This window comes from Neolamprologus multifasciatus, chromosome 1 (genome assembly GCF_963576455.1).
Source record: "Neolamprologus multifasciatus chromosome 1, fNeoMul1.2, whole genome shotgun sequence".
Classification (NCBI taxonomy): Eukaryota; Metazoa; Chordata; class Actinopteri; order Cichliformes; family Cichlidae; genus Neolamprologus; species Neolamprologus multifasciatus.
In genome coordinates this window covers 9,666,193-9,682,949 of record NC_140439.1, presented here as the reverse complement: position 1 = coordinate 9,682,949, position 16,757 = coordinate 9,666,193, and the positions used below count along the sequence as shown (strand labels likewise).

General features: G+C 40.3%; 2 protein-coding genes across 22 annotated transcripts in view; both read left to right on the top strand.

Moving 5' to 3' along the window:
* Positions 1–226: 226 nt before the first annotated feature.
* On the top strand, positions 227–12,614 carry nr1h3 (nuclear receptor subfamily 1, group H, member 3). 4 transcript variants are annotated; one of them, XM_085154286.1, is made up of 12 exons: positions 227–398; positions 1,156–1,255; positions 2,722–2,935; positions 4,900–4,982; positions 5,828–6,070; positions 6,639–6,905; positions 7,067–7,272; positions 7,404–7,583; positions 8,769–8,868; positions 9,291–9,404; positions 9,625–9,719; positions 10,074–12,614. In XM_085154286.1, the coding sequence occupies exons 4-12, from the start codon at positions 4,940–4,942 to the stop codon at positions 10,218–10,220; spliced, it is 1,395 nt and encodes a 464-aa protein (XP_085010412.1). In that variant the 5' UTR covers positions 227–398; positions 1,156–1,255; positions 2,722–2,935; positions 4,900–4,939; the 3' UTR covers positions 10,221–12,614. The 4 variants fall into 4 exon arrangements, with proteins under 4 accessions (XP_085010412.1, XP_085010421.1, XP_085010431.1 ...); XM_085154295.1 differs by lacking the exon at positions 1,156–1,255; XM_085154305.1 differs by lacking the exon at positions 2,722–2,935.
* A 1,424-nt stretch (positions 12,615–14,038) lies between these two features.
* madd (MAP-kinase activating death domain) overlaps positions 14,039–16,757 on the top strand; it is a 60,751-nt gene continuing 58,032 nt past the window's right edge. For 7 of the 18 annotated variants that reach the window (XM_085154063.1, XM_085154093.1, XM_085154077.1 and 4 more), the window contains exon 1: positions 14,040–14,439. The gene's annotated coding sequence lies outside the window, so the exon portion shown is untranslated. Of the gene's footprint in view, positions 14,440–16,757 lie in introns of all 18 variants that reach the window. The other 11 variants (XM_085154116.1, XM_085154086.1, XM_085154123.1 and 8 more) reach the window with 4 other exon arrangements.

Here is a 16,757-nt window from a genome sequence, read left to right as displayed (position 1 = left end):
AAACGACTTTTGGGTTTTTTTTCTGTATGTAAATAAATAAATAGGACCTGAATTAAATGTATATATATATATATATTTTTTAAAAAAATCTGTGTTCTAAAAGGCTATAATTCTAAACAAGTGGGCCCTGTGGCCGATTAATGTGCTGGGGCTTTCCGCGCCTGCAAGACCAAATCCGGGATAGAGAAGCCCCCGGCCCCGTCCCCCTCTGCCTGATGAAACCTGCTTCCTGCTGCGACAGCCGCAGCCGGAGCTCCCCGGGGCCGCTGGATCACATGATAGAACGACACTGGCTAGCGAGCTAACATGTTAGCTTATGTTGTTATAGCCCTTGCCAGGAATCGCACACGGACGCAGTAGCCCGACTAACAAGCAGCCCCAAAGTCCTTAAGTCCTCGGTGAGTCTAAAAACGCAGCTCTGTGTCATTTCTGAACGTTTTTATTGACCCAGAGACGTTAACTTAGCCAAGCTAGCTAAGTTAAACTTGTTTATGGGAAGTTCGTTTGGTGTGCGGGGCTTCTCGGCTAACGTTAACGATACTGGCCTTGTGTAGCTCGACCAAGAAGCTAATCTCACCTAAACACCTGGTTGTTTTGCTTTAATAGCAGTGTTGATGGCATGTTTACCGTTTAACGTATGTCGATGTAAGCTGGCTGATGTTTACAAGCCAAACTTGAGGCTAGCTGTGTGCGTTTGTTTGTTACTACTTGAGTGGCATTAAGCTTAGTTAACTAACTAACTAACTAAGCTAATGTTAGCAGCAAATCTGCGGTCAAAACGGCCACATCACAGTATACCGGTACTGTCAAAACGATACTTGTCATACGTGGTAAGAGTTTTCACTTGCGCTTTCAAGTGCTCCTACTATGGTTGCAAAGGGCGAAAAAACAAAAAACTAATGGCACTACTACTAAAGCTACCTTAGCTTGACAAGCCAGGCAGGCTGTTTACTCCCTCATCCCTATATGTGCTTGTTTTCAGTGTGAAAACCCTTTGATGCACCTGCCCCACCCGTAGAGGTGGTTTCACTTGTTTTTCCTGACAAGTGCTGTGTGCAGAGGTGACATCTGTTGCACCTGCTATCACAGCGGGGTGCATCACATCTTTATCACATCTTTATCACATCTTTATCATATCTTTATCATATCTTTTAGTTCGGTGACCTGACTTAATTCCCAACACAGCTCCACCAAAGATTACTCAGAAGAGAAGTATCGAGGCTAAAGAAGTGAAAACATCTGGGTGGATCTGCAAGTGAATACACTTCTTCTATTCTTCTTCCACCACATTGTGTGCCTTTGATTGGTTGTGGAATCTGTGATCTATGAAAGCACTGACTCTTTCCTTTCACACCAAGATGTTGCTGAGTGCAGTAATCCATTTCTGCTTCACCGTAGAGAGTTGCATCCGTTGTTACTCTGAGAAAGGGATGTTTCCCAGTTGTAGTCATGCTGTCTTCGGACACTGGATTCGCACCTTCTCACGCCGTGTTTTCTCACATTCAGTCTTCCCCGCCACTCTGGCTGCTGACACGCGCAGTAATTTGAATCTTTCTCAGCAGCTTTGTTTGCATATTACTTCTCAGTTCACAATCACTGAAGACTCAGAAAGCCCATAATGAACACGGACATTTTTATTAGGGGTTTTAAACTTAAATATGACCAAATGAACAATTTGTTTTCTAAATTTCTACTATTTAGTTATCTGACTGGCACATGCAAAAATACTAGTTGCTAGATAATCACACAAGTTTTTTTTTTATAAAAGCCTAATTTTGACGCCCATCAATTTTATTTGGCCTCAAATTGTTTATTAAAGAGCAGACTGATGTTTGACTTGCTGGAGTGTAAACGGAGAACAGGTCCTTTCTCTGTTTTTTTTTTTTTTCTCTGCATTTTATAATACTGACTCTAGATTGATCATCAACTATAAAAGATTATGATGACCAAACCAGGTACAAATCATTATAAGAACTGCATTTAAGTTGTTACTGATGGGCGATTTTAGAGTTGCATCGATTCTTTGTTTCTTTTGTGTTTGTTTGTTGGTGTTCTCATTTAATTTCCAACAGTCTGTGGAAACATGGTCAAAGGTGACTGACTGATAAGTTGCAGGGGACATTGGACTTTATCTGCGAGACAAGAGCGGGGATGACTTAAGGTCACATGCAGATAGGAATTGTTACAGCAAAAGTTAATTCACGCGGGAGACCACGATGCCCTCGATCATTGTACATTTTAACTAGTAAATCAACTAAGCTTAGACTTGTATGACCAGAATAACACATCATAATCAACATATTCTGAATATCATTCGTTTCAAACCTCAAACCCCCAGGTTAGGCTTTTTTGTCCTTAATGAAATGACCCTGAATTGGATAAGTGGAAGAAAATATATGGATGAGTGATAATTCACTGTTTTATGTTAGAAAATTCTTTTTTCTCATAAACTGTGTGGCATTTTTGCGAGGAAGGTATAGAGTGGTGAGAGAGAGGACAAGTAGATGCTATGTTTTGACAGAACTGGTGAAAAATGGAGTAAGAACCTTGTAAAGATTGAAAATGGGTGGCTCTAATACTTGGAGAAAAAGAATCGAACACCACAACCCTGTGTGCATTTAAGAGCTGTGCAAATGACCAATAGTAACCTATGGTGTTCCCTCTTTCACCTCCCTCCCTCCTCCCCGTCTCTCTGTGTGTTTTCCCTCCTGTCTCCCATAGGGCATTGTAGAAAGGGACTTGTCTTCTTTCGTACTTGCCCTCTTCGAGATATCAAGTCATTAAACTTCTGCCCAACAAGTCACAGGGGTTTTGGCATCCTTTTAAGGATCATCAGGCAAGCTAGTCCTTAGCATCACCGCAGAGATATCAGCAAGCTGTTGTGGACTCTAATGGGAAAGATGGATAGGCGATAAATAAGACACCAGATTCTGAGGTAAGGTCATTCCACCGCTGTGCCTGTCACAGTCGGTCTCGCAGTTCAGTTCTAGCTGATAAGGGCTTTGAGTCGTTGACCTTGTTTTTCTTTATCATCAAACCAAAGCTGGGTTTTCAGTGAGGAAAAGTAAATGTTAGAAATTGCCAGCATGCTTTGAAAGGCAAACTTGATATTATTCATACATAGCCTCATTTTAGTGCCATTAGCCAACATGGTGTAACAATCACAACTGCTATCATAGAAATGTTACCAAAGCCTCTTTATGCCAACAGACGTTTTGTGTTCATTATCTTTTAGCTTAACTGTTACGAACAGTAACATTTTACTGGTTTCTTTGGGTATGTAAAAGCTTATCAGTGAGACTAGGAACATTACCGCCATAGTAGCTGTGTTCTTTGTTTCATTTTATTACAGGCTTTCCCTTTAATTTTTGAACTGGCATAACCCCAGCAGAGTTATGTAATTTCAGTCACATATATTCACAGTTTCATTCTCTTTTCTCTGTCTTTCTTTGTCTTGTTGGAAACATGGGGAACTTTAAAATGCACAGAAAGGCTTTATGATAGTTGTATGGAAAAGTACTACTGTTACACTTATAAGTACGGATGTTCCTACATAGTTATACCAACTAGAACAACTACCTGCATGTGGGTTTTTTTATGTTATGAAATCTTGCAGGAGTGGTTGCCGAGTCCTTATCACCATTTATGAAGCAGGTGCTTTGCAGAGTAGCCAGTTTTTGAGGTTGCAATGCCACAGAAAGGACCTGCACCATTTGGCATACCATAAGTTTCCATAAATTTGATGCCTATGTCTTTTATGCTCGTTACTTTCTGGCTATAGTAGACCTTTACAGTCTTTATTCCAGTCACTGAGCATATTACATCAAATAAAGTAGTTTAAGTTGTCGAGTAATTTATTGTTTACCAATTGGTTAGTTTATGCACTACATTTGTGTTGGGGGGGGGGGGGGTAGACTAAATATCAGAAGCATCCTTAAATGTAAGGCAGTAAAGTTCAAAATGTCATCAGCTACAGCCTCTGAAGTGAACCAAGAGTGACCGTAGTTGCTTTAAAAACATTTCCAAAAAAGGATTATAATACTTTTTTTTTAATTGTAGGATTGAATAATGAACTGCATTAGATGTGCAGACAGAATACAGTTCTGTATCATGCCGTGTGACAAAGATGTCAGAAAGTTTGAACACTATCGTTTTTATTTGTCACAAAAATAACTCGGCCCTCATTTCCAAACTTGCTTGTTTCTTGTAGGCTGGTTAAGAACAGCCAAATAGCCTCCTGCTGATTCAGTTTCCTGAAATGTATCCATATGTGGCACATGACATGCTTTCATTTCTGCTTTTACATCCAGTTGGCTTTGCTGTATGCACATCTTTATAGCCAGGCTCCGAGTGGCCAGAACTACAAGCCTTGATCTATTTTAATTCTTTCTAAGAACTGTGTTATGCTGCGTAACAGCATAATAATCCACTTGTCATCGATATCTTCAAACCACAACCTTATTTTCTTAATTATACACCTAACCAAGAGGTTTCAAGAGAACTAAGTGTGTTTCTCACACTTGACTGTTTTGTAACTCTGTGGCATAGCTCTACCAGAGTCACTCACACTTAAGTATGTCTCAGGTGGTTGCTAACATGTTGTCTGTGAAACTCTCTTTTTAGAAATGCTTTGTAGCCACAACGGCTCACTACATGGGTTGCACAGACTGTATATTTAAAGAAGACAATACATTTCCTGAAATTAAAGTCTGTCATCAGAACAGACAAAACTGTCTTTTTTTGTTTTTAACCTGCATTGAGACCCTTAAGATGTCCTTGTCCAGTCCAGGGGGGCTCTTACCCATATTTACGGGTAGGATCCAAGGAAAAACTTTGCTTCAGAGGATTTTGTAGTGATAGTAACATTTAGCATAATGTCCTGTTGTTTTCATTTCGCAGGTACGTGTTGATTTCGTAATGACAAGCTGCTGTGCAGAAGATGTCCACGCTGTCTGTGACTGATATCCCAGATGTTGGTCATGGTAAGAGGAACGATCTCTGTCACACATGTCAGTCCAAAGTGAGAGATTTACCTGAGCAGGAGCCGATTCTTCCGATACGTGTCATTGTTAGATTATGCCACTTTATATGAAGTACTTGCTCTACATTCCAAGAGTGGGTATAAAAGATGTTTTTTTTTTATATTGTATTATCTTTTTATTTTAGTGGGGAGAGAGCCCTAAAATAAATATCCTACTTTATAATAAATGCAGTTTGTGCATTTCTCAAAAAATGATACTAAAATAATTTAGTGAAATAATAAGTAATGTTTAAGCTTACTATGGAAGTTTTTGCTGCATACCTCAGCCATTTACAGTTGTAATAGTCTCTCCTTTCCCTGCTCTCACCTCACACACGTGTGTCACATATGGAAATGAGCTGCCAAAAGACAGGTGATGTGTAATTAAGTTATTTTAATTGCAATAAAAACTTCCAAACTAGTGTCAGATCAAAAATAACTCGAGTGACAGCGAGAAAGGAGCAGAGACGCATTGATTTCAGAACTTTTTAGTTGTGACATCTCAGACACACCCAGAGTTTGCAGTTCAAGTGAAAAGCTTTTGGCTTAGGAAGTGCTGTTAGCTTCCTTTATCCTCTCCCGTAGCAAATGGTCCAACATGCCCTATTAAACCCAGCACAGAATACATTGGCCCCTTCTCACCAGCTCATAATTTACCATTGAATCTGTGATTGCTGCATCATGTTGTATATGTTTTTGTGAACATGGCTGTTTATGTCAGACAACTGTCAAAATAAAGATAAAGACGAGTGGAACGGCTTTGGACGATGATTATTGTTTTCGCTGTGTTTGTCTCGTCTCTCTCAGATGAGAGTAAGGTGTTTGATGGGGCCTCTGAGCTGCAGCTGGACTGCATGGTTGAGGAAAGCAGTGGAAGTACCACAATGAAGCATGATGGCCTGCTGTCACTGACTGACCTCTCCCACCCAGACGATTTCCCCGTCCCCCCTCATAATGGCCCCTCGCTGGCTGAGATGAGCAGCCCTCTGCCAGTAGAACCAAATGACATTAAGCTGGATCCAGCTGCAGGTGACACATCTGCAAGCACAGGTGAGAAGGGGGGGTACAGCTTTCAGATGACTGCAGTAGGAACCATGCATGTTTTAAAAGTTTGTTTCATCAAACCTGCATTAAATACATTGGTTTTTAAATGAAAACAATGGCACAGGATCGTCTGTGAGTTGGTTATTAAGAATTGGAGGGTGGGGGAAACAGTGTCCTTGTATTTGTCACTATTGTAAATAGTTGAGTGGAAAACAGGACCTAGTTGTTAAATACAAAAATTAGAAAAAGGCATGACTAAACTTGCCCATCTCAGTTATGGCTGTTTGTACTGCAAGTGGAGTGACAACTTCCACAGACCAGTATAACCAGTATTATTTCCTTCTGATCTCTTGATCTTAGGCATGCTTATTCTATAGTTTGGCCTTTATGATGAGTCAGTAACGTTGAGTGTGTTTATTCTGTTCTATTTTGGTTTAGATACAAGGCCTAGAAGTAACCATCGTTTCTTGAAAGGAGCATACATAACAGACTGCTTCTGAGAAACTAGCTAAACTAAACCCAGATCATTTTCTTGAGTTGACATTGGTGTCATATCTCTTTCATTTGTGTGTAGATGGTCAGCCAGTGAAAAGAAAGAAGGGGCCTGCTCCAAAGATGCTGGGCAACGAGGTGTGCAGTGTCTGTGGCGACAAGGCCTCTGGTTTCCACTACAACGTGTTGAGCTGCGAGGGCTGCAAGGGCTTCTTTCGGCGCAGCGTCATTAAAAGTGCCCAGTACTCCTGCAAAAACAATGGTCGTTGCGAAATGGACATGTACATGCGCCGCAAGTGCCAGCAGTGCCGCCTGCGCAAGTGTCGGGAGGCAGGGATGCTGGAGCAGTGTGAGTGTCTGTACGCCAAATGAATCAGAGATGAAGAAAACTTGCAAACCCACATGCAATGTTGGCATGTGGGTTTCTAGCCAGAGTGCAAGTCGTGACAATGAAAAGAAACTTTTTAATTAGCTTGAGCTTTAGGATGTGCATCCTCTTTTGACCTGTAGGTGTGCTTTCTGAGGAGCAAATTAGACTGAAAAAGCTGAAGAAGCAGCAGGAGGAGGAAACGGCCCGTACGTCCACAGTGGTCACACCCACCCCTCCTCAGGAAGCAGCCACACTGGATCCACAGCAGCAGGAGATGATTCAGAAGCTGGTGGCTATGCAGAAGCAATGCAACAAGCGGTCTTTCCTTGACCGACCAAAAGTGACGGTAAGTGCTTCAGAGGGGAGTTGGAGCTGAAATGGCAGCAGCTATAGAGACAGTGTCTCAAATGCTGAGGCGGGTCTGTCTCAGAGTCAGATTTATCTCACTACTGTATATTTACTGTTAATGTATTCCAGCCTTGGCCACAGAGTCAGGATTTGCAGAATCGAGAAGTGCGGCAGCAGCGGTTCGCTCACTTCACTGAGCTGGCAATCATGTCAGTCCAAGAGATTGTGGATTTTGCTAAGCAGCTTCCTGGTTTCCTTGAGCTCACAAGAGAAGACCAGATTGCTCTACTGAAGACATCTACTATTGAGGTCTGTTGCTAGTGTGACTTTTGTTAAATTGTACCCATTACACTAACTAGAGGGGGGGAAATGGTCCTTTTATGAAAAGATTTAAGACGCCTCATTATGAGCCCATTTTCTTTGGATTGGCTGTCCATTGCTTGATCTTTAACTCGGCCCCTCTAAGAATAGCTACCTTGTTGTCTTGCCTCTATGAATAATCCACAACCAAACTCTAAACATACTAAAAATACTTTAGCATTTTCATTTCATTTTGGCAAGTACTCTGTGATTCAGAGGTGGGAGTAAACACAAGTGCAAGTCTCAAATCCTAACTGTTAAGTATCAAGCAAGCAAACTCCAAGTTACTCCAGTGAGACTCAAACACGTCAGAAAAAAATTCTGCTGATCTTTCGGTTCAGCTGTTTTCAGTGTTACTAGAAATTGTTGCAGCCGACGGTCTTATAAGCCTTCTGAACTAGTATTTGTTTTTCTGTGGCAGCAACAAACCCTCAACAGAGCCCAGTGCTCGGAAATAGTAATATGATCAGTATATTTCTGAAAGGAAAGCTCTGTAGTGAAAACAATTAATAGTATCCAAGGATGACTACAGTATACTTTAACATTGCTTATGATGAGCAAACCCAAAATACTTACCAAAGCAAATTTAGTTTAAAAAGAAGAGCAAATAATGACTCATAGGATACATATTCTGAGCAAATTTGCTTCTGCTTTTGATTAATAACTGTGAATCTGTAGTGTACAAACTGACTATTACATTTTCATTGTAATATGGCAACAAATACTTTGTGTTCCCTTTTGAGTAAGTACAAAAGTTAAAGGCTGGTGTAGTTGAAATGGTAAATGGTAAATGGCCTGTATTTATATAGCACTTTTACTAGTCCCTACGGACCCCAAAGCGCTTTATATATCCAGTCATCCACCCATTCACACACTGGTGATGGCAAGCTACATTGTAGCCACAGCCACCCTGGGGCGCACTGACAGAGGCGAGGCTGCCGGACACTGGCGCCACCGGGCCCTCTGACCACCACCAGTAGGCAACGGGTGAAGTGTCTTGCCCAAGGACACAACGACCGAGACTGTCCAAGCCGGGGCTCGAACCGGCAACCTTCCGATTACAAGGCGAACTCCCAACTCTTGAGCCACGATCGCCCAGAAAGACAAAAAAATATTTTTTTTTGTCTTTCTCAGATTATGCTGCTTGAGACGTCTCGGCGATACAATCCTGCCATTGAAAGCATTACATTTCTGAAGGACTTCAGTTATAATAAGGAGGATTTCGCCAAAGCAGGTTCATTTGTTCATTTCTACCTACTAAATAATTGTTTTTATTACTTAACCAGAGTGTGTGCATTTCATCTGTCAGAATCAAAATGTCTTTATGATGACAAAAATTTAAGCGCAGTACTTATAGTGTTAAAAAGGAGAAATAATATATACAAAATTCAGCACATGTACGCCAGTCCCTGCATTCACCTTATTGCACCAGTCCCATCAGTAATGATTAAAAACTCTGCTTTAATTGCATCTAATGCTTTAATGGTTGTGTCGTGTGCCTTCTAGCAGAAAGTCAAAGATTACAGAGATGTATAGAAAATATGTTTTCATATGTTCCCTTACCGTGAGAATGCTCACATCCACAGCGTGCAGTTGCAGTGCGTTTCTATTTGTAACATGACAGTTTATTTCCTCTCTCCACTCTTACCTCCTCAGGGCTTCAGTTTGAGTTCATCAACCCCATCTTTGAGTTTTCAAAAGGAATGAATGACCTGCACCTGGACGAGGCCGAATATGCTCTGCTCATTGCTATCAACATCTTTTCTGCAGGTCAGAATTTATAAGCTACACACCCTTCTCATAGTGAAAAAAACTTCAAGAACTAATCCTTCCCTTCTGAGGGAGAAATGAACTGTTTGCATTTGCAGATTGAGCGTTTTTTCCCCTCAGAAGGCTTTCTTCGCATTTTACCAAAGTAGATCGTTTTTTTTCTCCATAAACAAACAGGAGAGATTAATGTGTGTGTGTGTGTGTGTATATTTGCTTTCAGATCGGCCAAATGTGCAAGATCATGATCTGGTGGAGCGGCTGCAACAGCCCTATGTGGATGCACTGCGCTCTTATATCATGATTAAGAGACCAAATGTAAGCACCAGATATATCTGTAGCTTTTTCTTCTGTTACAGACTGAACGTCAGTATAATCAGGCTGTCATCATCACAACAAGCACATTAGGTCATGACTAAGGTCATATTGTATTGTTGAGACTTGTAGGGGGTTTGAACTGTTAGAAGAGCAGTTGTGTGCTAGATAAAGCTGAGTGGTGAAAGGAATCAAATGTAGACCACATATTGTTATCTAAAAACAGCAACAATTATACATTATCAGCTGAGTTGATAATAGGTATTTGTGTGTTTTCACACACATATTGTGAAGTGATTGTGTGTTTTGAATGGCGTTTTGGAAACTATTCATTTATTTTTAAATGAACTTCCTTAGGATCACTTGATGTTTCCCCGCATGCTGATGAAGCTGGTGAGCCTTCGTACACTAAGCAGCGTCCACTCTGAGCAGGTTTTTGCCCTTCGCCTCCAGGACAAGAAGCTTCCCCCGCTACTATCTGAAATCTGGGACGTCAATGAGTGACTGCAAACCTGATGTCACACTCCGTGGCTTTGTTAAGCCTGAGACAGACATTGCATCCAGCAAGATCACTGACTCCTTTCTGACGATCTTGTCAAGGACTGGTTGTTTTCTTTTTCATGGGGAAGGGAGAGCAACGCTGCCCTTTGCTCTCAGACTGCTATATGGCTTTGTGTTCCTAAGAGGAACATGAACGCCTACTTTTCTTTGAACCTTGCTTTTTTTTTGTTTTGTTTTGTTTTTCTTTCATGTAGATACTGACGTGATTGTGGTTAAATACCAGCATTCGGCTCTTTAGCCAGTTATCTCTGATTTAATATTTGTTGAATGTTTTGTCAATCTTAGTGCGGTTTTTATCCTTTTTCCTCTAACAATAATAATCAACAGGAACTGAGCAGGTCTTGGCTGTGGCTGTTTCAAATGTCAGGATTACAGTCACACATTCAGTTAAAATGGTGATATTTGCATTTGTGCAATAGAACGGGGAAAAGATGGACATAATCAGACCCACGACAGCTTTTCACTTTATTGACATTAGGTTAAAATATGGGCCATTTGGTTGATACGTAATATGCATTTTAATATGGCAGCAAATAGATTTTGTTCCCTTTGGAGTAAGTACAAAAGTTAAAAGCTGGTGTAGTTGCTCAGGTAATGTGAAGTAGACCTCTGAGAACTGGAGGCTTCTTTAATATCTATTAGTTTAATAGATTTACTTTAGTTTTTCCAGATGAATAAGGGACCTTTTTGGTCGTTTATAGAAGCCCATTACAGTTAGTGTAAATTGTATATTTATTTACATTAAAAATAAAAATATCCTCAAGATTGTACAATCACATGCTAACGCACAAGAAAGTACAACTCTGCAGGTGACTAGTAGGCTGGGCCCTTCACAGGAAATGGTGTGTTTTGTTTTGTTTTATTACTCAGTGCAATGGTACCCTGAAATACAGGCGGTATTGTCTTTAAGATGTAAGGAAAGATGAAATTTCAGTTTGGCAAAGTCAATCTACCATGTCTCTGAGCCTTTTTTTGTTTTCCCCAATGAGGAAAACCCCTTTTCTGTCAAAGTTGCATTCACAAATAAATGAAAAGTATTGGCTTGATTAACACCATCTTTGTAACTGTGTAAGTGAAATGTACTTTTGTGATTTCGCTCTAGCATTTAAAAGTATGTCAAATGTTTGAGCAGAAAAGGAGACGTTTTGTGACATTTTATTTTTGATAATCTACTATGTAACTAATACGGAGAACAATAAATGTCAAGCTGAATTTCTAGTTAGAAAGCTAACTTGATCTAAAGGTCTGTAATAGTGTGAGTATCTTCCTTGAATGGGTACTCAACATCAACAGCTTTAACCGGTCAGATTTTGGGAAACCTCACTAAAAACATGTACCAAAATCTTTATTAACAGGGAGCAAGAATCAACAGGAAAGAACTACTTTACTAGAGATATATATGTTTTTCTTATTGCTGTGTTTCCCATGCCTTGTCCTGTGCGGTGTAACACTGAAATGCTGCATAATGGATGATAAAGGACTGCCAATGGAAATCCATAAGTGTGAAGTCTGTTTTCTCTTCCTATGTTGAGTGAAGACGGCTGAAAATTGGGACAGTTTAATGGCTTTGCAGTCTGTTTTACAGTAATTTAAATACCTCTGTAGCCATTACAAGATGTCAAGGTTAGATTTCTCAATAACTGTAGATGTAAAATGCAGTTTGCTCTGCCCTAACAAACAACTTCTATTATTTCAGCCGGGAGGTCGTCCAGAATCATGTTTTTTTAGCATGTTTTTGCTACACAAATGTCACACAGGCACAAGTAGATTCTTCAAAATTCACTTTATTGCACATAGGATTTTTGTCCAAAAGCACTTGCTGGTGGACTTGATGTTTAATTATTTGAATTTTTGGTTGTTAAGCTTGGATTGTGTAACCAAAATGACCCTTTTTTTTTGCTTTTTAACTTTATCGCCATATTGACCAACATGTCTGTATTGTATAATATTAGCTTAAACTGATTATCTCTCCCATGTTCAGCTCATGCTTTTAATAAAATTGGCTTTGTTTATTAAAGTGTTCCTGTGAACCACCATGCACAGCATTGGGAACCCCGAAACTGACAATATTATTTTCCACTTTATTTTTAATTTAATTTTTTATTTTTTTGCTTTCCTGCCTGTGACATGTAAGAATGTCTTGTGTGAAAATGATATATTGATATACTAAATTAATGACAACTCTAGTGATGGTTTAAAAAAAATAGTGATGACAATAATTAACTGGTGAATTAACTCCCTAGTTTGTATTTGCCTTTGACATCGTCTATGACGTGGCCTCTATGACAACTTGACTTTTATGTTTCACCATGCTGATTAAATGATCTAATGATACAATCCTTTAGCCTGGTTCATGCATCTTTGACCAAGCTGGATGAAAACTGATTTTAAAATGTCTCACACAGCCTAACATTAAGAAAATGTGTAAAATGGTAAAACAGTAAAAGTTACTTAATGGTTGGCTGAATAAATGCAAATGCTTGTCCAGCCACATTCCTTACAGTATTCACAGTGGGGTGCTCTTAAGATGTTAGAATAGCTGTGGAAAACCTAGTGAGCGGATTTTCTTACTTAATAGTTGCTTGTGGGAAACATCTAACAAAAGGCCATCCATAAGGGTTTGTTCCTGCCAGAAGAAGAATGGAACAGCAGCTCACATCAGGAAGCAAACTTTAGCTATGCCAATTTTTTTTTCATTCTGTAGGCACAGAAAAGATGGTGGTGTCCTGGCATTTTTGACCATGTACTATGTCAATCCTTAAAATTTAGTTATAGATTTGGATTTTGTTGATATCCATATAATCAATCTCTGATATAGTGTTTTATTTATTACAAAATAAGGAGCAGGCTAAGACAAGAACGGATGCAGGAGTGTGTAACCAAATGATTGTAACCATTTGATGCTTGCAGGACCTAAAAATAGCTTCTGTAATATTACTATTAATTTACCACCTTATCCCTTGGTTGTATACCATTTCGGTTCACAGAGGGAATATGATTAACTTTATTATTATTTTCTAGTGTGCGTACTGTAATCAAAGAGCAATAGCTATTTTTGTGTATATGTATATTGTGGTAATGCTGCCGATATCTCAGGTTCTTAGCTCAGCCACACATTTGCTGTTTTACAAGGAATAACCTGCTAATTGTAATGGATTGAGAGGTGGATGAGACTCGTTCAGTGCAGTTCTGGTTTGTCTTCAGTAGATCTTCAAGCCTTTTTATGTTGCTGACCTCATAGCTTTTTTCTCTCTGAATGTACCCAACCATTAATTTGGTTAATGCTATCTTTGATAGAGATGTTCAACATGTACCGTTTCATTTTCATTCTCAGCAACACATGCTGAGTGTTCAAAGCGAGAGCTTTGAAATGCAAATTCCACTTTTTGAATGATCTGGAGACATTTTAATTGCCCCGGGTTACTGACAGATTATTCAACACTACTGCTCTAGAGTCAGCATGAAGTACTCTGTCATCAGGTTGGCCGATTGAAGAAACTTTTGGGGGTATGTAGCACATATTTCACTTAAAAAAACAACTAAATTTCTTTATCATTGCGTTAAACCAAGTAGCCTACTAAAATCCATACAGTTAAAATTTATTTGGATTATTTTTGTTAATTATAAATAATGTAAGGGTGGTAGGCTTATCAAAAAATAAATATGGGGACCCAAATGGCTCCCGGCGTTCCTGCTGCGCGATAAAACGCAGGGAAATGGTACAAATAGATTTTTAGAGTGAACCAATGGTAACGATCCCCAGTTGGGAGCATTAGGTGGGTTTTGTCCGTTTTGTTTTGTAGCTTCCGTTAGGTCGGCCTCTCAGTATGCGGAACTCCCTGCAGGCTTCTAGTGCTGCTGATGATGATGAGGAGGAGGATGTTGTGAAGGCAGGTTGTAACTGACCGAGCCACACGTTTCACTGAGCAGGCAGGCGGACACATATTTCGCATAATTTATTATGTTCCGGGACAATCAAACGGAGTGGCTAACCTTTTCAGCGGTTGTCCGCGCTCGATGTTTTCAATGATAAAAGAAGGATTGAATTCTGACAAACATCGCTGCCTCTCCGCCGTGACCGAGGAGAGCACCCACCATCCAGGCCGTCATCGGCAGCTGGCTGGCTTGGCAGCGAGCATTAGCGGCTAACCGGCTAACGTAGGTAAGGTTATTCCCATTAACGCCTGTGCTCCGTGAACGCATTCAGCGCATATGTGTAGTGTGTTCTCAACAGTGTCATTGCGTTTGTTACGTTTGGCAGGTGTACTGTGTATGAGACTAACGTACTGGTGGTAGCTAGGCAGCTCGCTAGCTAGCTTGCTAGCTAATCCACTCGTGACGTAGGAAAGCATACGGCTAGCAGAGGAGGGGTGAGAAGATGCTTCCTTGGCGTTAATGTTCAGGACGAATCAAAGCCAGACAGCCTGTTTGAAATATTTATCTATATATATAATATAAAAAAAATGACAGCACTACCACCGTGCACCAAGGACGGTTGTATCTGAGCTGGGAGGCGCTGACATTGCCTTATCACATTTCTTCTAAGTGCTGTTTGTTAATGTTACCTTCCTCTTGGCATACGTCCTCACCATGGCTAATCTCAACTGGTTCCAGTAAAATTTAGACTACACACCCAGACAGGCTAGTCATGCGGGATTTGTGCTCTGCAATCGCAACCCGTGACGGTTTTCTGTTGAAATAGGGTGCCATTGTGAAGTCCGTCATCACGCCTGAAGCATTGCTTAACAGTTGGATAATTTGACACAATGTTCACATTAGCTTGCGACATTACGTTGGGTACTAACGTGTGAAAACATTAGCACGGTTTCGTCATCGAAGAAAGAGAGTATTTTTTTCATGTGGATACTTAGTATGTTAATATGTACAGAAATTTAAGATATACGTCAACATATTTTAATAAAGAAGATTTGAGGGTGACTGGGACATAATGTTCAACGGTCTTTTTTATTTGCTGTCATGGATGTCTTTATTGATATGACGACATTTAGGTGAATGAGAGAATAAACCCAGGCTTTATGTAGATTTCACCGTTAAAATAGCTATCATATTAAACCAAAATTTTAAGGACTATTATTATTTTGTGCTTTTGCAATACAATCAGTGAACGTGTGTCAATGTGATGTTTCTGGTTATGGCAACATTTCAGTGTTTGGGCGAATGACAGTGGGCTAAAAGGCATTGCAAATGAAGGACATTGTGGTCCCACAGGCAGGCCAGTATTTCTTGCTGGTGACAGGTATGGATTGGCTCAGGGAATCAGGCACCTTCCGTCCATCTTTGAGGTGCTGAGGTGAACGGCAAAAAGATCCCCGAAGTCTCCTGTCAGCATTGGACATATTCGTTTTGGGTGGATTTATAAACTTTCAGGAATAAAGTTTTAACATAACTGAATAGCTAGCCTTCATTCTTAATAATGACAAGATTATTTGCATGCGAAATTGTGTTAAAGTGTGAGTTAAACAGTGCAATCAATGTCCATACACTAGCTCCAATAGTCAATTGAATAATCATTGAATAATAATGGATTGGATTTATATGGCGCTTTTCAAGGCAACGAAAGCGCTTTACAATGCCACTATTCTCACACACTGGTCTCCACCAGTGTGTGAATGCTACGGTTGTAGCCCCAGCTACCCTGGGGCAGACTGACAGAAGCGAGGCGATATCGCGCCATCGGCCCCTCTGGCCAACACCAGTAGGCGGTAGGGTAAAGTACACAACGACCAGGACAGAGAGCCCGGGGATCGAACCGGCAGATGCGCTTCCCAACCCCCTGAGCCACGATCGCCTCCTAAGAATAATACTTTCTTAATCTACACATTATCCCTGGCTTGTTTGTGTGGCCTTGCTGACCTGATCGATTTCAGTAGCATTCTGTTTGTACTTACTGCTGTTTACTGTGACTGTTAACCATGTTGGAGGCCCATGAATCATATCTGTCTCCTCTCCATGCTTACATAACAAGTGACTGCTTGCCTGCAGACCACTCTGAAGAGATTCATCTGTTGTGTTAATGTACATCATTATCTAGCCTTTGAAGATTGTTGTAATGTTGTGACAATTCTTTATTCCCGGTTTTTAGAGATAGGGAAAGGGGATCAGTACCACACTCTGTAATTAAAGACAATCAGCGAAGTGGCACAGTCCTGCCATCCTTATCTAAAAATAATGTTGTGAGCCAGTATCTCTGTGCTGGATGAGTCTGCCTGCAGTGCTACTGCTTCATAAAACAGCCATTTTGGCTTGGTACCAGGAAGCTTTCAGGCTGCCAGACCTGTGTATAGGTTCATTTTCCTGATGGTTTCATGAGATAATTGTTACATTGTATTCTCTATAGGCCTGTTGAATTGTCCATTTTGTAGTTTTTCTTTGCTGTGACAAGGTTTATGCTGTTGCCGCTATCCAACCTTGTAGAAGTTGTTCCATGTATTTTATTTATCTTTTAAAGCTTGAGCTGAA